At 40.8% G+C, this 20,477-nt stretch overlaps 1 protein-coding gene across 7 annotated transcripts in view; it reads left to right on the top strand.

The window, feature by feature from the left end:
* Positions 1-20,477, top strand: part of RALGAPA2 (Ral GTPase activating protein catalytic subunit alpha 2) — a 326,207-nt gene that overhangs the window by 27,835 nt on the left and 277,895 nt on the right. For all 7 annotated transcript variants that reach the window (XR_010138774.1, XM_054541632.2, XM_054541631.2 and 4 more), the window contains exons 2-3: positions 4,002-4,112; positions 8,485-8,537. Coding sequence is in view for 6 of the 7 variants with exons in the window: in XM_054541632.2 (XP_054397607.2) it covers positions 4,002-4,112; positions 8,485-8,537 (164 nt within the window). In the remaining variant the exon portion in view is untranslated. The remainder of the gene's footprint in view (positions 1-4,001; positions 4,113-8,484; positions 8,538-20,477) is intronic.

Here is a 20,477-nt window from a genome sequence, read left to right as displayed (position 1 = left end):
CCTTTATGCTGCTTGCATTCTAGCAGCCAGACAACGAGGCAGCAAATTAATAAAGGGATGATTTCAACTCTTCTGAAGTGCTGTCAGGGGGAATTGCGTGAAGAGGGTGCCCAGACCACTGAGGAGTTCTCAACACATGTACATGAACTGAGTGTGCTGTAGATGCTATGCTTCCGGATACACTGTGTTTTGGGTTCCCTGGAACGTATCTAGTTGTCTTGTTAGTGAGTACTTAAGCTCAACACCACCAATGCCTTATCCACAAGAAAGATATTGGATGGCTGAGGATAAAGGTGGTTGTTACCTGGACTTTTGGCCTCATGAGGACATCTCAGTGTATAAGAGGGATCCTTAAACATGTTGAGGACCCTCTTTGTTTGGTTTGCTGATACTTGAGTATCTGAGGAAATGAGGGAATAAGGGAGGGAAAGATGGGGACTTGTTGATCTCCCAGTAGCTTTCTGTGCCAGCTTGCTGCGTCAGCACACCCACATCCTCCATGCTAGAGAAATTGTTTGCCAGCTTATGGTATTCTGTGTCTGAGGCACGTTCACTGCAGAGCCTACCAAGGGAGAGGGCCGGGGGGAGGAGGAAATGTAGAGTGACACATGGGGGCACTTGCAGATTTCTTTGAGGAAGTCGTGTGTGATCCAGGTTCTGAAAGATGAGACCTGTTGATTAAAAAAATTAAAGTTAGTTTTATTCAGAAGTCTTGCTGAGGTTCACAACCAGGGAGAGTCAGAGAGTGTCTGTTAGACTGCTCCAAAGTAGTGCTTTAGCCCACAGTTTATATACAGGTGGCGCACTCTGCATGTGCTCAGAAGTTACATTAAATGTGCTCAGAAGTTACATTAAGTGTGCTCAGAAGTTACATTAGAGCAAAATCTTATCAGGGTTTGGGTGTGAGGGTCCATCTGGTTATAGATTATAGAGGCGTAGTCATTAATCCTGTCAGATATTATCTTATATACAGGAAGAGGCAAGGGCTGAGACGAATGTATCTTTTTTGAAAATGCGGTGATTCAGGCAGGAGATATGGGAACTGGTGCTGTATCCTGCTTATCATCTTCAGGGCATTCTTCTGAAGGGCTGCGCCGAGTCTTTGAGTCAGGGGCTTTGTAAAATTCTACTGGCAAGGGGTTTTGTGCAATTCTGCTGTTACGTAAGCAGGATGAACAGACATAGTGTCTACTTTTGCTACTTTGTCTCATACACTGAACCAGCTGAATGAAGATCTGGGAGTGGGGGTAGCATCCTGCAGGGGCCCCAAATGAAGAATGTGTTTGGGATTGTTTGGGGAATGGAAAGAATCCACAGTGGTTAGAGGATAGGGAGTGAAGGGGAGAGTGGTGTGCAGTGGGGTTCGTGTTGAGTGGGGGAAATCAGGCAGGGCCTTGCCTGGCCATGGTAAAGAGTTTGGATTTTAAGTACTACTGGAGGCAGGTGGAAGGTTTTGAGTAGAGGAGTGATCTGATTTGATTGACTCTATTAAATATTTGAGTTGGCTGCTATGGGGAATGGAAGAAGAGTGGAAGCAGGGAACCCAGGCCATGGGCAGAGGTCACAGCCTGTGTGAGGGCTCATGGCCACATAGACCAGGCAGGGCTGTGGAGAGCAGAAGCAGTCCAGGGCTGGAACACGTATGTGTTAAAGGCAGGCTAACAGAATGGCATACTGGGGATGGGTAGTGAGGACTGATGCCCAGGCTTTGGCCAGAGCAGCGGGGTGGATGGGGGTTCCAACCCACTGAGACGGAAAAGTCAGAGGGAAGAACAGGATCTGATGGAGGACTTCCCTTTGGACGTGTTTAATTTGAGAGGCCTTTGAGACCCTCACATGGAGAAATCAGCTGGCAGCAGTCTGTGAGACTAGAGCCCACAGTGGGAGATGTCAGGGCTGCAGATGGAAATCAGGAGTCCTCAGCAGAGATGAGATTTGTCTTTTGATTGCCCCAAGGATTGAGGGTTAGGCTGTTTCTTTCCTGTAGGTTTATAAGTTGTAGTCATTATTTTATCATTGTATGTGTAGGCTAATTCATGGATTCTCAATTCATTCAAGAAAATATTGAACTGAATATTGTGCTAGATGCATGGGACATAATGATTCACGAGATAGACTGTGGGTTCTGTGAGGGCAGGGAATATGTCTCATAGAGGAGACAGATTATTCCATCAGAATTAAGTCAGGAATTCAATCAGAATTCCACCAGAATTAAGTAAAGTGTGATGTGTTCTGTGACAGGGAAGCATAGAGTGGGGGCCACACAGCAGAGGCGCAGACCTAGTCTTGGGGGTAAGGTGGGGATGTTTTAGCTGACTAGTGAGGGTGAGTAGGAGCCAGCTGAGTGAAGCTGGCTTCAGAAAGAGGGCTCAGTTAGTGGTAGATGGGCTAGCAGTTTGCATTAGAGTTGAAGTGTACTGAACTCTTCCTTGGAACTGGCAAATTCTCCACAAGGCACTCAAGGATTCCTTGTCAGGATTGTGTAGCTCATAGGAATGTTAATATTCATGTGGGTTGGTGATACTAGTTTCATTGCTACCTGCTTTCACACAGTAAATTTGTTCCTTGCTAGGAATTTTCACAGCTCTGTGCCCAGTTTTATTTTGGTGCAGTAAATATAGTGTGAAATTGGCAGCTCCTAAGACTTTATAAGCACCTTACATGCATTATTTCAAAGAGCCAGGGCACATTTTTGCACGAAAAGCTGTTATACAATTATCAGAGAAAAACAACTCTTCAGAATCATCTGCATTATTGCTAACGTTACATAATTGAACATCATAATATATATGTTCACATAGATTCACAGTGTTAGGACTGCAAAAGCAATTGGTACCACACTGACAGACTGAAGAGCAACACATTTTTTTCTTGAGTAATCCTTGCAGAATTTTAAGGAAGCTTTTTGTTGTTTGTTTGTTTGTTTTTTGCTTTGTTTTTAATAGACAGGGGTCTCACTCTGTTGCCCAGGCTGAAGTGCAGTGGCTCAACCATAGCTCACTGTAGCCTCAGGAAACTCCTGAGTTCGGGCGATCACCCTGCCTCAGCTTCCCAAGTATTTGGGATTATAGGTGTGAGCTACAATGCCTGGCTCCAGAAAGCTGTTTTTACTTTTCCTCAGGTGCTAGTGTATTCTCCCAAAGCACCAACTCCTTGGTCAGGACTCTGTAAATGGCACAAACTACCTTGTTTGCTGAGGAAAATGTACAAAGGTGTGTTGACAGTGGATGACTCCTTTGACCCCCCAGCATTGTGAAGTTTTACCCTGGCTGATCGGGCCCTTGGAAGAACTGGCTGTGTTGCTAATCAGCCCCAGTGGGAGTTGTCACTGTGCTAAGTTCCCCACACCCCCGCCTATCTATCCGCAGTCTGTGGTTTAGCAAACTGTCTAGTACAAGAGGGGCAACTCTAGGAACACGTGGTAGATCCTACAGTGTCCATACATGAGTGGGGGCAGGTCATCTAGAAGCTTGTGGTTGGGGAGCATGTGCTAGTTCACTTGAGCTGGTTTCTCTTTTCATGCCCAGAGAGTTATGTTGGTGGGGAGGGAGCAGAGATTGGTCCATTTAGGAGCTCCACCAGCAAAGTTGTTTTTCAGAGATACAAACCCATCCCTCTTCATGGCCTGTGTCAAAAACTGCCTCCTCCATGAACCTCTACTTCCTCATCCCCTAACAGGAAGTCATGTTGTCCCTCCCCAGACCTGCCCCCGCTTACCTCCAGCCTTCTAGCTGGTCTGTCGTTGCTGGCTCCTATCAGCTCCGACCTCCCTGAATTGGCCCCACAGTTTCCTGAGCAGGGCTGAGTGGTGGGTGGTACCCAAGGTTCAATTAAGAACTCTCTTAGGTGGAGAATAAACAAACAGGAATACTGTTTTGTTTTGTATTGTCTTATAAGGGAATGAAACTAGTTGTACTTGCCTTCTTTTCCAAGAAGTTTGTTTCTAAATTCTTGTAATTGTATAAAGTGAATTGTCATAAATGGAAACTTTTTCTTTTCAGATAATGTGGATGCAAGTGATCTTAAGCAGTTTTTTGAGACCAACTATTCTCAGATATATTTCATCTTCTATGAAAATTTTATAACACTGGAAAATAGTTTGAAATTAAAAGGTAAGCATTTCGGTAGTTTTTTTTAAAAAAAATTCAGGCATTTTTATAAGTTGTATATAATCATGAGCCACAAATTTTACATTTTTAAGCTTTCTTTCTTGCCACGCCTTTAGGAAAGCTGTGAGAGCATGGTGGACAGGGTGGCATCTTTGTTTCTCTTGAGCTTTCACTTATACGGATGTTAATTGAACAACACATGGCTAGCAAAAATAGCAGAAGGCACCCTTAGAAAGCATGATTTTCAAAGGAGTAAGTTACTTAAAAAGAAAGAAAAGTAATACATGCGTACTATTGAAAAAATTTAGATTCCATAAAAGGGTCTGAAATGAAAACTCAAGTGTCTGTTTTGCCCTGCTTGCAGAGGCAACCACTATTAAAGATTTCCTGCATCTCCTTCCAGATATATTATTAATGTATTATGTTTATATATGTTTGTGACTATACTCTTTGAAAATCAAACCAACAAGGTCACATTATACATTCTGTTCTGTATACATTATACATCCTGTCACCTAAGTGGCAGGATAGTGTAGGCTGGAGAGCCAGACTGGGTTGGGAACCTGGCCCCACCCTTCTAGCTGTTTCTCCTTGGGCAAATTAATCTGTCTCTGAGTTGGCTTCCTCCTGTCAGCGTTAAACAGGTTCACAGGTGTGCTAACATTTTAGGACAGAGTTTGACACATAGTCCATGGTCAGTAAGTAGTAGCTGCTGTCACCATCTTCTTTCATTTTCATGTAGTCTGTGGGCTGAATCTGAATCCCCACAGCTTCATGAAGTAGATGTCATTCATTCATTTAAAAAATAAGCCATATGCATAAATAACTGTGAAAAAAGTTAAAAAGTCAGTTGTTCTGTAAGAGAGATTTAGACAGAATTCTGTGGTTCTTGAGAAGTGGGAGAGATGACTTCCTGCTGAGTATATAGATGAGGCTTTGGGGAAGAGGTGGCCTTGGGAATGGACCTTGAAGAACAGCAGGATTTCAGGTGGAAGAGAGCGGCACTGCTGCTGGAGGGGAGAACATGAGTCAAGGTAGGGCTGTTCTTACGACATGTATGGGAAATGCATTTTTTTTTTTCTTGCAGCAAAGGTGTGTGAAAGAGCTTTGCAGGAAATTAGTTAATGCTTGCAGGGAGCCTTGAATTCTAGGCTAAGGAGTTTGGACTTTGTTCTGGAGGTGGTTAGAGCTCTTGAAAGTGTTTGTTACTATGACAAGTGTCTTGTAAAGTAGCAATTGAACCAGAGGCAAGAACACCAGTTAGAAGGCCAATGCTGTCATTCATGTGAGGGATGGTGATGCCTGATCCAAGGAGGCAGTAGTTAAGGGAAAAGAAAAGTGTTGTGTCTCAGTGGGTCTACCATCTATGAGACTTGGTTATAAGGGAAAGGGAGAAGTCAAAGATGCTTTCAGGACACTGAGTCTGCTTTGTGAGGTGCCATTAGCAGTAGGAACCCTGGAGGGGAGCCAGATTTGGAAGGCAGGAGGGTGAGAGTGGCTTTGGGCAGTCTGTGTTTGAGGTGCATGGGGGATTCCTTGGTGTAGGTGTTGGCTGGACAGTACAATATAGGTGACTGGAGCATGGGAGAAAAGAGGTGAAATCATGCTATTGCCAAGGGAAAAAGTATATACAGAGAAAGAAAGTGATGGTCAGTACTTTTAGATAATTCCTTATTTTATTGGGTATATGCAAAGGAAAGCGATGGAGTAGTGGGAGGGGTACCAGGAAAGGGTTTTGTCACAGAGGCCCAGGGGAGAGAGAATTGAAGTCACGTAGAGTCAGCCTATTGGTGCGTGAGGTGCAGCTGGGCTGGGGAGTAAGAGCTCATCAGTGTGGTTGTTAGTGAGTGCGGAGAGAAAGTTTCTAGGTGAGGAGCAGGTCGGAAGCCAAACAGATGGACATGGAGTCACAGGGCGGTGAGCTGGTGAAGATGACCCATGAGAATATCCTTTCAGAAAGTTTGATGTGAAGACACAGATTGTATCTCACCCTGGTCATGGGAAGGTTATTGAGGAATGCATTGGCCTGTTTGCAGACTGAGGAGTGGGTCAGCTGGAGGGGGAGATAACTAATGGTGCAGGTGTTAGGGGAAGTGGGTTGAGACAGGTCAAGGAAAAAGAAGAGACATGGAGAGGAGTGTACAGGTGACCTTTCTATGTAAGGAGGAGCAGATAAGGGGATAGTGTAGATATGGAGACATTTTGAAGTGGAGAGGAAAAATCGAGGGACCCCTTGTCAGATGCCCTGATTGCTCCTGTAGAACAGGCAGTTGTCAAGCATGGAGCGGAAGGAATTCAGGTGAAGCACTGCGGTGGTCTTTGATCGTGGCCATTCTTGCAATCTACTGCAAAGAATCATAATGAAGAACCAATAAAAATAGTGAGATTTTTGAAGTTTTTTGCTTTTAATATAATCTGTGTTCGATTGGAGTGCAGGGAAGACAGTGTACCTTAAAAAAGAATAAAAGAAAATGCCTACAAGGAATAATGAAATAAATAATCTTGTGATAACTTCAGCCTTTGCAGTTATTCAGGCCAAAACTCCAGAGTTATTGGCTCTATCTTCAAAATACATCCAGAATCACTGGCCTGTTCTCATTGCCTACACTGGTAACACTGAAACTCCTGATATCCTCACCTGGATTATAGCATTAGCCGCAGAAATGGTCTCCCACCTCCACACTTGTGCCCTCTCCCATCTCACAGTTTCTTGTCAAAAGAGCAGCTGGAGTCCTCATTTAAAAATATGAGTCAGGCGCGGTGGCTCACACCTGTAATTCCAGCACTTTGGGAGGCCAAGGCGGGCAGATCATGAGGTCAGGAGATCAAGACCATCCTGGTTAACATGGTGAAACCCCGTCTCTACTAAAAATACAAAAAAAATTAGCCGGGCGTGGTGGTGGGCGCCTGTAGTCCCAGCTACTTGGGAGGCTGAGGCAGGAGAATGGAGTGAACCCAGGAGGCGGAGCTTGCAGTGAGCCGAGATCGCGCCACTGCACTCCAGCCTGGGTGACAGAGTGAGACTCCATCTCAAAAAAAATATATATATATATATGAGTCAAATCGTGATTCTTGGCTACTCTAAACTTTCAAACGGGTTCTCATTCCCGGTCATTACAGCGGTCTCAGGCTCCACCTAATCTACCTTCCTTTGCCTCACCTACTCTCCATCCTCAGCTTCTCCAACTGTCCTGCTTGTGTGGGCTTCTGACTGTTTTCTGACTAAGCCAGACATGTTCAGCTACAGGGACTTTGCATTGTTCAGTTCCTCTGCCTGGAATACACCTCCCCTAAATTTCCGTATGGCTTGCTTCCAACCCCCATTTCCATATGGCTTGCTTCCTAACCTCAAAGGATCTTTTCTCAGATGTTACCTTACCAGAGAGATGTTCTCTGACTTCCCCAGTCAAAATTGCATACCATCTTTTTTGGCTTCTCTGTCTGCCTTCCTTCTTGTTTTTCTCACTCATTTATAGAATGCCCCCTCTTGCCAGAATATTAACTTGTTGGGGGCAGGGATTGTTGTCTGTTTTGCTCACTCCTGTATCCTCAGGGCCTAGAATAATCCCTGGCATATAGACATTCTGTAGTATTTTTTCAATGAATGAATGATATCTACTTCATTGAGCTGTGGGGATTCAGTTAGATCAGGGCCCACAGGTTATAGCTGCCTGTTTTGTAAATAAAGTTTTATTGGACAAGCCCTATCCATTATTTATGTATTGTCTGTGGCTGATTTTGTACTGTAACAGCAGATTTGAGTGTTTGTAAGAGAGGCCTGCAAAGCCTAAAATATTTATTGTCTGACCCTTTACAGAAGAGGTTTGTTGATTCCTATATTAAATGATATGCGCCAAGCACTTAGCACGATGCTTGGTACACAGAGAGGACCAAAAATGGTAACCTCAGCTGCAGGTGTTGTAGGTTTTATTACTGCTGTTATTATCAATAGGACAGTGTGCAGTTGCGCCAAAAGATATGCTATTTTTATAGTTATCTGCTCTATGACTTTTTATATTACCAACTTAGAAATTTTTCTTTGTTTGTGCTGTGCATTCTGCCACAATTTGAGCCAATAAGTAACTAGTTGAGAAATGAATAAATTATCCATCATAGTTTGGTAACAAATTGGAAAACATGGAAGCTGTGTTCAAACAGCTAGCAAGGGGCAGCTCTGCCGGATGTGGATCCGAGCAGTCTGGCTCGGTTGTCTGTTTGCAGTCCTAATGTGTTCTCCATACTGCCTCTTGCTATTTTTTGAATAAATGAATGTATGTTGAGGCTTACTAGTTTTAAGCTGCCTTTTAGCATAATTTGTAATGTCCTAAAGTTTAAAAATGATGTCATGATAACTAATTATTTTTTAATATTCCAGGGAATAATAAGTCACAAAGGGAGGAGCTGGACTCCATCCTCTTCCTTTTTGAAGTAAGTTTTGATGAATTTATTTAGCTTTTATAATTCTTGTTGGAAATAAAGTATTTTTGATCTTTAATTTTATTTGAAGACAAATAAAAATGGCTGTTGGTGGACATATATTTTTTTCTTTCCTTCCTTCCTCCCACTCTCCCGCTTTTACAAACCGTGCTACAAATAATTTTCTTGTGATTTTCTTTTTTTGCAAGCATGTGTGATAGTTTTTCCTGTATGGGTACCTAGATGTGAAATTATTAGATGGAGGAGTACACACATCTTAAATAGTAGCAGATATTGCTGAATTGCTCTCCAAAAGGTCATATATTCACACTGAGAAACTGCCCTGTAAAAAATAAAAAAATAAAAAAACCCAAAAATGTTATATAAACTGATATGTAAGTCTTATGTAAATTTCCTATACTCTAACATTAGAGATGACTCGTCTCATGTATATAAATACATATATATATAAAAATCTGACATGCAAAAACTCTTTTTTTAATATATATTTTTCTACTAGTGAGGTTATGATCTTTATGCATCTGTATATTTGTGTGCATTGATCATATTTTCAAAGTTGAAACAATGTTTGGGTGTGGTTTTTGACTTATTAAGCTTAAAGTCTTTCTTGTCCAAATGTATTAGATAAGTGGCCAGATTACGGGTACCTGGAGAACACGCTCAGAACTGAATTATAGGTTCCGAAAGTTAATTGTTGGTTCTTAAGAAATTATTTGTGGTTTAAGAAGTATAGGCTTAGGTTAGTGTGAGAAGATAAACTTTTATAGCTGTAAAGGAAAGGCCTAATGTGAACAGGTGCAGAGCTGGCTGGAGGGGGAAGCACTGTAGGAAAGATCTCCTACAGTAGGAGAGTTCTCCAGGGCCTTATGGTGAGGGGCTTTCTGGGTTTATGGAAAAAAAACAAGATATGGGAAACTTCCAGCCCAGGACTTGGCTTCATGGCTAGTGCTCAATAGCCCTGGTTCCCCTTTCTCTCCTTTGAGAGCTATACTCCTTTCCCAGAGTACAGACGTTGATTCACTGCATATTCTGTAGTGGTTATTATGTTTCCTGTGTTTACCCTCCTTTGAATGAAACCTGTGTAAATGAGTTGTTTTTAACAGGAGCTTTAATTAAGTGTGTTACTTAAATATGTATCTACTGACCATCATTTGTTTGTACTATTTTATCAACTTAATTATATTATTTATGTAATGGTTAAAGAATCTATAACATATGTAAGTTAGGAAGCATGGTAATAAAGCACATACTCTTGACACCCTCCCCCTTCACCATTTTAGGAACTAAAAGCTACTTAGGTGCTCTTCCACCATCCTTTCTCACCTCTGTGGCAGTCACTCCCCTGCATTTTATCTTTCTCTTTCTTTTAAAAAATGGCTTTACCACATATATTTGTACCCTTAAATAATTTCTTGTGTGGTTTTGTTTGGTTTTGAGTGTAATAGAAATGATCTCCTATGGTACATAATCACCTTTGACATGCTTTTTACCCTCAACATTAATTCTAAGATTTATCCGTGTTTTTAAATTTAGTTCACATTTATTCATTCCCACTGCTGGATTAAGTAAATATATGTGACTTGTTTAATTCCTACATTTTGTCTACAGGTTTTTTGTTTTCTTGGTAGACAGATTGTCTATGAGTAAGGAATGGACATACTTGCCAGTTGGTCTGCTTTCCGCCCTGAGTCAGCCTTCCAGTACATTGGTAAATGGAAGTGATAAAGGGTCATCTTGTTTTTGATCTAAAGAGAGTTTTGTTAATGTGAAATATTAAGAATAATATTTTCTGTAACTTTTTGGTAGATTCTCTATCAAATTAAATAACTTTGTTTCTATTCCTAGTTTGAGATTTATTTAAAAAGTCATAGATGGGTTTTGAAGTTTTTAAATTTTTTTCTTGAAAAAACTTGATTGAGATGATAATGATTCTTCTTGGGTATTAATATGGTGAATTACAGTTCTAGATTTTTGGATGGACTAATTACTATTACTATTATTATTATTATTATTATTATTATTATTATTTGAGTCAGGGTATTGCCCAGGCTGGAGTACAGTGGCGTGAACATAGCTCACTGTAGCCTTGACCTCCTGGGCTCAAGTGATCCTCCTGCCTCAGCCTCCTGAGTAGCTAGGACTACACATGTGCATCATGATGCCCAGCTAATTTTTTTCTTTTTAATTTGTTGTAGAGGTAGGGTCTCCCTATGTTGTCTAGGCTGGTCTCAAACTCCTGGGCTCAAGTGATCTTCCTGCCTTGGCCTCCTGAAGTTGTGGAATTATAGGCATGAGGCACTGCACCCAGCCTGGACTAATATTTTGTTTGCATTTTTGGATGTCTGTTCACAGCTGAGGTTGGCCTCAGTTTTTCTTTCTCATACTCATGTTGTTTTTGACTGGTCCTGTGATAATGGTTATAAAACCTGTTGTCAAGCATTTCTTCTTTCTCTGTTATATAACATAGTTTTTAAGATTGGAATGAGCTGTCATTGAAATGTTTTTTTTACCTTTCCTATAAAACCACCTGAAACTGGGATGCTTTTTTTACTTATGTGAAGATTTTAACCACTCATTCAATTTCTTTGATAGTTTTAGACTTGTTTTAGTATTATTCAGATTTTCTGGGTTTTTTTTCTTGATTCAAGTTTGGTAAGTTATATATTTTTCTAAGAATTTGAAGAATTCTAAGGATTTGTTCTTATCACCAAAGTTTTAAAATGTATTGGCAAAGAAGCGTCTCTTTGAAGAGTCATAGTCCATTAGCTTGGTCTTTATTGTCTTCAGGCAGTTTTTACATCACACACCTTAGTAGCAGTGGCGGCGGTGGTGGTAGTAGTATCTGCGCCACATTTTTACTATCTTCTAGTTGCCATTGTAGCAGCTTTAAACTCTGTTTTTGATGTAATTGTTGTTCCTTTAAATGTCTTTTCTTTATGGCTTGCTTTTTTTTTTTTTTTTTTTTTAAAAGATGGAGTCTTTCTCTGTCGCCCAGGCTGGAGTGCAGTGGTGCGATCTCAGCTCACTGCAAGCTCCGCCTCCCAGGTTCACGCCATTCTCCTGCCTCAGCCTCCCGAGTAGCTGGGACTACAGGCACCCACCACTGCGCATGGCTAATTTTTTTTGTATTTTTAGTAGAGACGGGTTTTCACCGTGTTAGCCAGGATGGTCTTGATCTCTTGACCCCGTGGTCCGCCCGCCTCAGCCTCCCAAAGTGTTAGGATTACAAGGTGTGAGCCACTGCGCCCAGCTGCTTCGTTTAAGATCTTTTGTGTCTGTTGTTCTACAGTTTAATTACAAAATATCTAGTTGAAGATTTCTTATCTTGCTTGGTATATATATGTTTCTCAAGTCTCTGGATTCATATGTTTTATAGTTCTCTAACATTCTTAGCTATTGTCTTCTCAGATATTGATATGTTTCTGTTCATTCTGGCCATACTTTCTAGGATTCTTACTTAAACTTGTTGATCTATCTTCCCTGTTTCTTAAGCTTGCTTTTATTTTCTCCTCCCCCAATCTGTTTGTGTTGCATTCTGGGAATTCTCTTCAGTTCTTTCTTCCAGTTCACTAACTCTCTTCGTTTGGAGCAAACCTGCTACTTTACAAATCTATTGAGCTGTACATTTCAATGATTTTTTTTCATGTTTTCACAGCTTTTTTGGTTTGGCATTCTTATGTGGCTGGTTGCTTTCGATTGTCTCTTGATCTTTGTTCATTTTTAGACATCTTTTATTTTATTAAACATTTACTGTGTAATATTTCATATTTTGTATATGATAATCCTAGTAGCTGAAGTGTTTGTCTAATTATGCTGGTTATTTCAGCTGCCTCTCATTCACAGTGGCTTCTTTTTTTGCATATTTTGTGATATTTGATTTTGAGAGTGGTACTGAATGACCACAGATTTCATATTTGTTAATCCTGGTTTCTCCCAGAGGATTTGTCTTTGCTTTTGCCGGGGGTCTGGGAATGCTCTTGATTGAGAGCACTTCAGCTCCATTTGAGGGTTCTGGTTTATGAATGGAAATTCAGGTTCAGTTCCCTAAACTTACCATAGCTGGGGACTGGGAGCTGGAGGGAATAGTCACCCGTAAATCCTAGCGCTAGTGTTGGCATCAGCTCCTTGGCATTCTGCAGTTTTTTCTTTTGCATGTTGCTTACAGATCAGGTTTTGGCTTACTTGTCTTCTGCCTCCTTTCTTCTTCCCTCTTTACTCTTCCTTCTTCCCCCACCATTTTTTAGTCCCTTGTTAGTTTCTCTGTGTTCTTCAAAGCCCAGCAATGTTTTAAGAATTACATTTGTTGTCATGGATCTAAGGGCTAGTTGGCCTGCAGCAGGAAAGCCCTTCAGAGACTCTAGACCTATCCCTCTCACAGAAGTTTTGATAGTTTCTCTTCATGTTCTGAAATTCTAGACTAGGGAGGGTGTTGATACTGACGCAATACCATTTACAGAGGATTAGTTGCCTGTATAATAGAACAAATATATATTGTTCAAGGCTTCATAAAACTTTCATTTTGCATGGTAAATATGAGTGAATAATAAACTTGCATTACTTTTGTTTATGCTTATGTTCCCTCTGTCTCTGGCTTTAGAAGGTAGGTTGTAATTTGTATGTTTCATTCTGGGTACTAAGTAACTTCATTGCTGCTTTGTAGGATAGTGCCCTGTAAAACTTGTAAAGAGATAGTTTATAAGGGTTTGGAAGTGAATACTTACCACTTTGTAAATAATTAGGAAAGGCTCCCTTGAGAAGAGGTGGAATTAATAAGATGTGTTAAATCACAAAAGTGATACCATGTAGAGATATTCTATAAATAAGAAATGGCTTGGAAGAAAGCATAGAGGTAAGAGATAAGAAGGCATGAAAGAAGAGTATGTAAAGAGAGCTGCTGTCTGCCTTGTAAGTCAGGGATGCACTGAAAGGGAACCTTGGGAAAGGAAACAGTAGTTTTTAGATGTAGAGTATTGGAGACATTATAGTATTTTGATAAAGTAAGTAATGTGCAGTGAAGGCCACCAGCCAGTCAAGGTCATGGTCTCAGGCAGTGAACAGACCTTTTTGCCTGCCTTCCTCGCTAGTGGGAGCACTTGTACCTTTTGGAAGTTGACTCCAGCTGCTTTTGCCTGTAGCTTCAGATATGTACGCCACTTAGAGTTTCTGTTGGTTCATGGAGATGTTTATATTTTTTTTTTTTTTTGAGACGGAGTCTTGCTCTGTCGCCCAGGCTGGAGTGCAGTGGCTTGATCTCGGCTCAATTCTTCCTGCCTCAGCCTCCCGAGTAGCTGGGACTACAGGTGCCCACCACCATGCCCGGCTAATTTTTATATTTTTTAGTAGAGGCGGGGTTTCACCATGTTGGCCAGGCTGGTCTTGAACTCCTGACCTCAGGTGATCCACGTGCCTCGGCCTCACAAAGTGCTGGGATTACAGGCATGAGCCACTGTGCCCGGCCTATCATATTGTTTTTTTTTACTATGGTTATGACTCTTACTGTACTTTAAAAACCATATTTCATCCATCATTGCTTTGTATTTCAAATGGAGATGTGGGGATAATGATGTGGGACTCCACAACATGAATTTACATTTACCATCTTAACCGGAATCTACATGTTTTACGTGGGCTAGCCTGTTTAATCTTTTCCTTCTGAAGTAGGTTTGGTCTTCCCAGTTTTTATCAATGAAATGTTGGAGGCTTTGTAGGGTTAGGTGACTTGCCCAAGGGTGCACACTTAGCAAATGGGAGAGTAGGGATTAACCTTTAGTCTAACTCTAGAACCTATTATCCTAACTTACTGGCATGCTGCCTACCACTTAGGAGTGTTGGTATTCTGCTTTCTAAGCTGTATTCCATAGGCTGTCTATATCAACATGTACTATTCTTTACAATTCATTCATTCATCAGACACATTTATTAGGTATGCACTGTGTCAGACACACGTAGGTGCTGGAGATACAACAATGAGCAAGGTAGCCAGAGCCTCCTGTCCTCATGGAGTATAAATTACCATTTCGTGGGGAGCGGAAGAGTCTACTGGTAAGAATGAATTCGTGTCAGAACTCCAGTAATGACCTTCTGAGTCACAGAAAATCCTGAATCGTTCTTTTCAGAAGTGATATGTTGGTAATGGCTCTTGAATTAGTTACCTGCATAAGGGAAAGGAGGGTTGGTGTAGAAACACGAGGTACCTGGTGAATGGGTCTCAAGATCAAATAATTCACATGACATTGAGAACCTTCTGGATTCAAGCTTGATAGGTTATTTTAATGGTACCTGAGGTTTGTTTTAATCAGGTGTGGTAAGGCACAGAAACATGAAAATGATTGTTATGAAGGAAGAAGTTTTAATTATGCCCACAGGCCTCTAGAAACAGACATGTCACACAGAGCCAAACAGGGAAGCACCAAGGCAAAATCAGTACGCAAAGAGGAAAGAGGGAGTGACAGAGACAGAACTGAGGGCAGGAGCTTTTATTGTGTTTTTTGTAGGAAGGAATGGGCAAGGCCAGGTAAGCAAACTACATAAGCTTAGGACTGGATAGTTTGAATAATTTCAGCTGACAGGGCTGTAGGGGTAGCTCCTGGTTGTCCAGTAGCTGGCCCCTGGGTGATTGAGGGGAGAGGGATAGAGTCCATAAAAGGATGTGGTTGGGGTTACGAATTTGGGATTGGTTGGTTTGTGTATCAGAAACATGCTCTGAGCCACTATCTTTGGGAATTTGCTAACCCTTGGAGGGGCATCCTTCCTATGTCTTTGAGGCCCCAGATGTCAGCACATCAAGAATACAGAGAATAAGACAATATAGTTAATTCACAGATACTGTTTCAAGCTTTCTGCCATGTTGTATGCCATCCCCTTTTACTAGAGAAATAGAATAGTTTGGAGTTATACATATATATTTTAGAAAGTTTATAGAATTTGATATTTTTTCACCCTCCCACACTCCAGTTAAAATACATCGACACAAGAGGCTTAATTTCAAAACGTAAACATGTTCTGGCATTGGAATGCCACTCATTCAGATGTTCTTCAAATATCACAGAATTTGAAATCACAGATAAACAGATTCTTTATTCTAAATATTTTTTAAATTACCCCACTATATTAAACCCTGTTTCTATCTTGTCATTAGCCTTCCTAGAGACCTGAATGAGTTCTTTATAGTCTGTAAAGTGTGGCCCAGGCTGGTCTAACACTCACAGTCCTCTCCCTGGCTCTCAGTGTAGCTCTCCTTCATATTTTGTGGTTACTCTGTGGAAGTGCTCTGTCGGGCTAACACTTTGCCCCTTTACCTCTCTTTGCATAGTTTCACTTCTGCCTCTTAGTTTATTCAGTTCTCTTTTCAGGGACTGCTCTTAGCTCTTCTCCCCATCTGGCCCATTCTCTCAGGACCTGTTTAGACCCATCAATTTCTCCTGGCAACTCCTGCTGGATGTGCTCATTCTTTCCTGTGGACTCATATAATAGCCCTGCCTTGTGTTATCATTTGACTGTGGCTGGATGTCCGTAGTTTTCCCTTAATGTGGCTATGCCTTAGTTCCCTAATGAGAGTGTAAAAATCCTAACTCCATGTTTTTTGTGTGCATTTTTGTACATATTTTTGAGTGGAAGAGGGACAAGAACGAATAAAATGAACAAGAAAAGCAAATTCTTCCAAAGCCAACAACTGTGACTTACAATCCTTTGTGACTTTTTTCTTTTCTTTTCTTTTTTTCTTTTTTTGAGACACAGTCTGACTCTGTTGCTCAGGCTGGAGTGCAGTGGCACTATCTTGGTTCACTGCAACCTCCGCCTCATGGGTTCAAGCAATTCTCCTGCCTCAGCCTCCCAAGTAGCTGGGACTACAGGCACCTGCCACCATGCCTGGCTAATTTTTGTATTCCTAGTAGAGACGAGATTTTACCATATTGGTCAGGCTGGTCTCAAACTCCTGGCCTCAGGTGATCCATGTGGCTAGTGGTTACTGTATTGGACAGGGAGGCTCTAGAGTCCTCCAGTAGAGCCATATTTCATCATTTGAAAGACCACTTTTCATTGTTAAACATGGTTAAATTCTTAGTATCTTGTACATCTGTATCCTTGTGATGCAGGGGACTTTGACTTAAGGTTTAGGATTTTACTGAAATGGTTTCTCTGGGCGTCTTCTTATTACCAGAGTGCCCTTGGCTGAGGGGAATGAGCATTTACCTCCACAGGTTGGAGAAGCATGGCTCCAAAGTGACCCTCTGCAAACAGAATTGAAAAGCCATGCACAATGTCATTCTACTGTTTTCATGCATATTTTAAAATGAAAATAATGTTAAATAAAGGCTAGTCAAATTCCTTAGGACTTCATCTCCCCACCACACCTTCAACCTTTCTCTATCTGTTTCCCCTTCAAGATAAAAAAAACAGTTTCAGTGCACTCCAGGATGATGCACCATGTCTCTTTCTCACCCGTCCTTTGGTAGGAAATTCTTATTTGAGAAGCATTGGTGGAAGAGGCAGACTGCAGCAGGTGAACCACACAGCAAGTGCAGATGACATGTGGGCTTCTTATAGGACATACAGAGAGAGAAAAATAATACCGTGGATGCTAGCTTTTGTTTTTCCTTTGGTATTGAAATTTGATTGCTTGCGATTTACTATACGCCTATATGTACTGACTCCCTTCCTTCTCTGCAGTTTGGTGTTATGCTGGATTGGATGGCTGGACTCAACATGTGCACAGTCTTGCTGGGTGTAGTTATGTTTGGGATTCATAATTTGACCAGTGGTGAATCCAGGGATGTAGTGGAATCTATGTCTTACTTTAATGGAATTCAGCACTGGGTCTCTTGTTCTTCATTGCTCCAGGTGAGCTTATATAGATAGTGGATTTAGCCCCTAATTTTTTTCCTTAGAGTAGGGGAAAAGAATTTTTAATGATTTTCCTGATAATAGTAATATAGCTATATCCAGTACAGTGTCAATAAGATGAAACAAATGGCTGATTTTCACTCTCTGTAGCATTGTTTTGTATATGCAATCCAGTAATTTGAATGTTGATTTTATTTCCCATCCAAATGCATTCATTTATAAATTTTCACATTTAGTAGCACCATTTTACTTCAGATACTAATAGTGAATTGCCTAAAGAAAAACTAGAGTTATGAATATAATAGGATTACAAACAATTCTGATATTTATTTCCTTTCTTCTTCCTTTCCTTCTCCTTCTCCTTCTCTTTTCCTCCCCCCACCCCTGCCTCCTCTTCTTCTTTTGTGAGAATTGTGTATCTTTTATACCTCTTTGAAAATGAAAACAAATTAAAAGCTCCTGTGGAGGTTCAGTGAAAATACCTGAACTGAATTCTAGGCAAGTCAACACATTCAGGCTAGGTGTCCTACAGGATTAAGTAACGATTCCTTTTCTTTCTTTATACAATGGCTAATGGCTTTTCTTATAAGCAAATAATACATAGCAAGGTGGCAGAATCATATTTTTACAATTAACTAGTTGCCACGGTTTCTGCGCTTTTCTCTGCTTTGTTATTTCTTATTCCAGGCTGTCCAGTGGGCAGCCATCCTTCTGTGCTGCTCCCTCCTCCCATGCCGAGGTGAAAGACTTCCTCTACAGACCTCTCAGGCTGATACTGCTTTTTATTTTGTTTCCCTTAAGGACCACTTTACGGTTTTTGAGTGGAAGAGGGACAAGAACAACTAAAATGAACAAGAAAAGCAGATTCTTCTAAAATCCTTGGAATTTAAGTTCTTATTGAGGATTTCAAATATTTAGATGCTTTAGTAGATTTTGTTTTCTTTTAAAAGAATGATTCCAATTTTCAATGCAGCTCTTTGGTCACTGTCATAATTCTGAATGACCAATTGCAATTGAGAAAAAGCCACTCTCAATTCAAATTTTCTGGAGAACATTTTTAAAAGAACTGAACTGACACAGACACCCATCTCCCATCCCCAAAGTCTCCCTGAGTTCCAATTGGCAAAGTGAATGTCTCTAGTTAGCATGACTAAGATTTTGGGTCACATTTATGACATGGGGCTATATTTAAATGATAATAGAGGTGTGTAATCATCTGGCTTTCTTTGTAATGCCAGCCATACTTGTGGCTTTTATTGATGTTGAACCCTTGGTTGGGAACAACTCCAAATGATAATATTATTGTTATGGCATAGTGTGATCTTGCCTTGAGACTGCTCTGCAGGGATCACGGTAGAGGGCCAGGTGGCCAAGGTACCCTTTTTCACTGGTCTCATATGTTGCCTGTGGTGGTGAATTAGCTCTGTAGTTGCTCCTTGGTGCTATCGCCTGTACTGGATACTGGGGAAATAATAAAACACAGTACTGAGATCCTTTATCTCTATAGCATGTGGTTATTCTGGTGTCTGATTTTGATTGTGAAATGTCTATGATCTGTACAAACTGGAAGGTGGGAACAAAATATAAATATGTGGTCCATTTTGGAGATTCTTTGCATGCACTGTTCCTGGTTAAAATGTGATTATCCTATTATAGAATGTTAGTAATTTTAATTAGACAAGTGTTTGAGTTGAAAGGAGTCAGTTTCAATGGATAGTTTAATATGCAAATTTAGTATTGAAGACTGTAGTCTCCCTTTTGCATCAAGACTTATAGGTGAGAAACTTGGGATTGACCCAACGGGATATACCAAATTACTCAGTTCACCTTGGAGGAAGGGACACTGGAGATAAGATGTTCGTGGAAGTCTGAAATTACATTCTTGTTATCTCTTGCAGTCCAGGTGCCCTGAGCTTCCTGGCATGCTGGCCTCTTTCACATAGTGTGCCACTTGACGTGTTCGTAACTGACACTCTTAAGAAGAGATCCTATGGAAGGCAATACTAGCAAAAATGCTTCCAAGAATCTTTTAAGGGCAGATGGTAGAAACTGCATTAGGGCTAAAGATATGGGAAATTCACACTGAAACTTGAGCATGTGTATTTATTGTTAGGATAGCAGGAGACGTGCAGAGAGCTCTTTTCTCTTTAATTAAAATTAATCTGTTAATGCAGTTTTGGTAAGTTGGTTTTTTTTAAAATTAATATATACCTTTAGGAGAGAGTTGTACAAAAACTTGCTATTATAAATCTATTACTTGTTTTCTGTTTGGATATGTAGTGTGGTGGCTGTTACAGAGTGACATCTAGTGTTTGTTGTGGTTTGTGACACTGTACAGGTTGGAAGGGTCTGGCTTGAAGGCTTTGTGCACTGGCTTTTCCTGGAGGCCTTGGGCACTTGCTGAATGAATTTGACAGGGTGGCCAGTCCCAAGACAACCTGCAGGTGTACAGTGCTTTCTAATTGTGCTGAGGCAGGAATTTAAATCCTCTGAATTTATGGGGTGGTGGGAACCAGGTAGTGGCATCTCACTGGGGTTTTGTTATTCTCTACTCATCACTCCTATAGAAACTGCCTGGGAGTGATTTTTTCCCCTAAAAAATGGCATAAAACGGATGGCCAACTAGTGCTAGTACCAAAACTGAAGAGATCGGAAAAATGCAGTAGTTTTCAGGTAGAAAATAGAAACTTGCATGAAATGAAGAATAGCATGGCAGATTTGGTTGTGACTGAGATCTGCTGTGTAAGATACTTTTGTGAAAAGAAGACTCCTTTTGAATCTGTTTTAGTGAATGCTTTATTCGGGGCAAAACCCACATATTATGGGTAGAATTATATGCTACTAATTTGGGGATTTGTGAAGGTCGCTGAATGTTCGTTCTGTCATTAAAAAAATGAGGAGTCCAGTGCAGTGTGATTTTTTTCTTTAAAAAGAGATTAGACCTTTGCACGATCCTATGCAAAGTGAAAAAATAACCTCGAAATCTATTAAGTGCCTGCCTTTCCAGTTTTTGAAGGTTGCATTTTTTGTACCTAATAAAAAACATTTTGAATATCACATTTTAGTACTTAATATGGTAGTCCCCCT

This window comes from Pongo abelii, chromosome 21 (assembly GCF_028885655.2).
Source record: "Pongo abelii isolate AG06213 chromosome 21, NHGRI_mPonAbe1-v2.0_pri, whole genome shotgun sequence".
Classification (NCBI taxonomy): domain Eukaryota; kingdom Metazoa; phylum Chordata; class Mammalia; order Primates; family Hominidae; genus Pongo; species Pongo abelii.
Note: the sequence above shows the minus strand (reverse complement) of the source record. Positions and strands in the feature narration are given on the sequence as shown.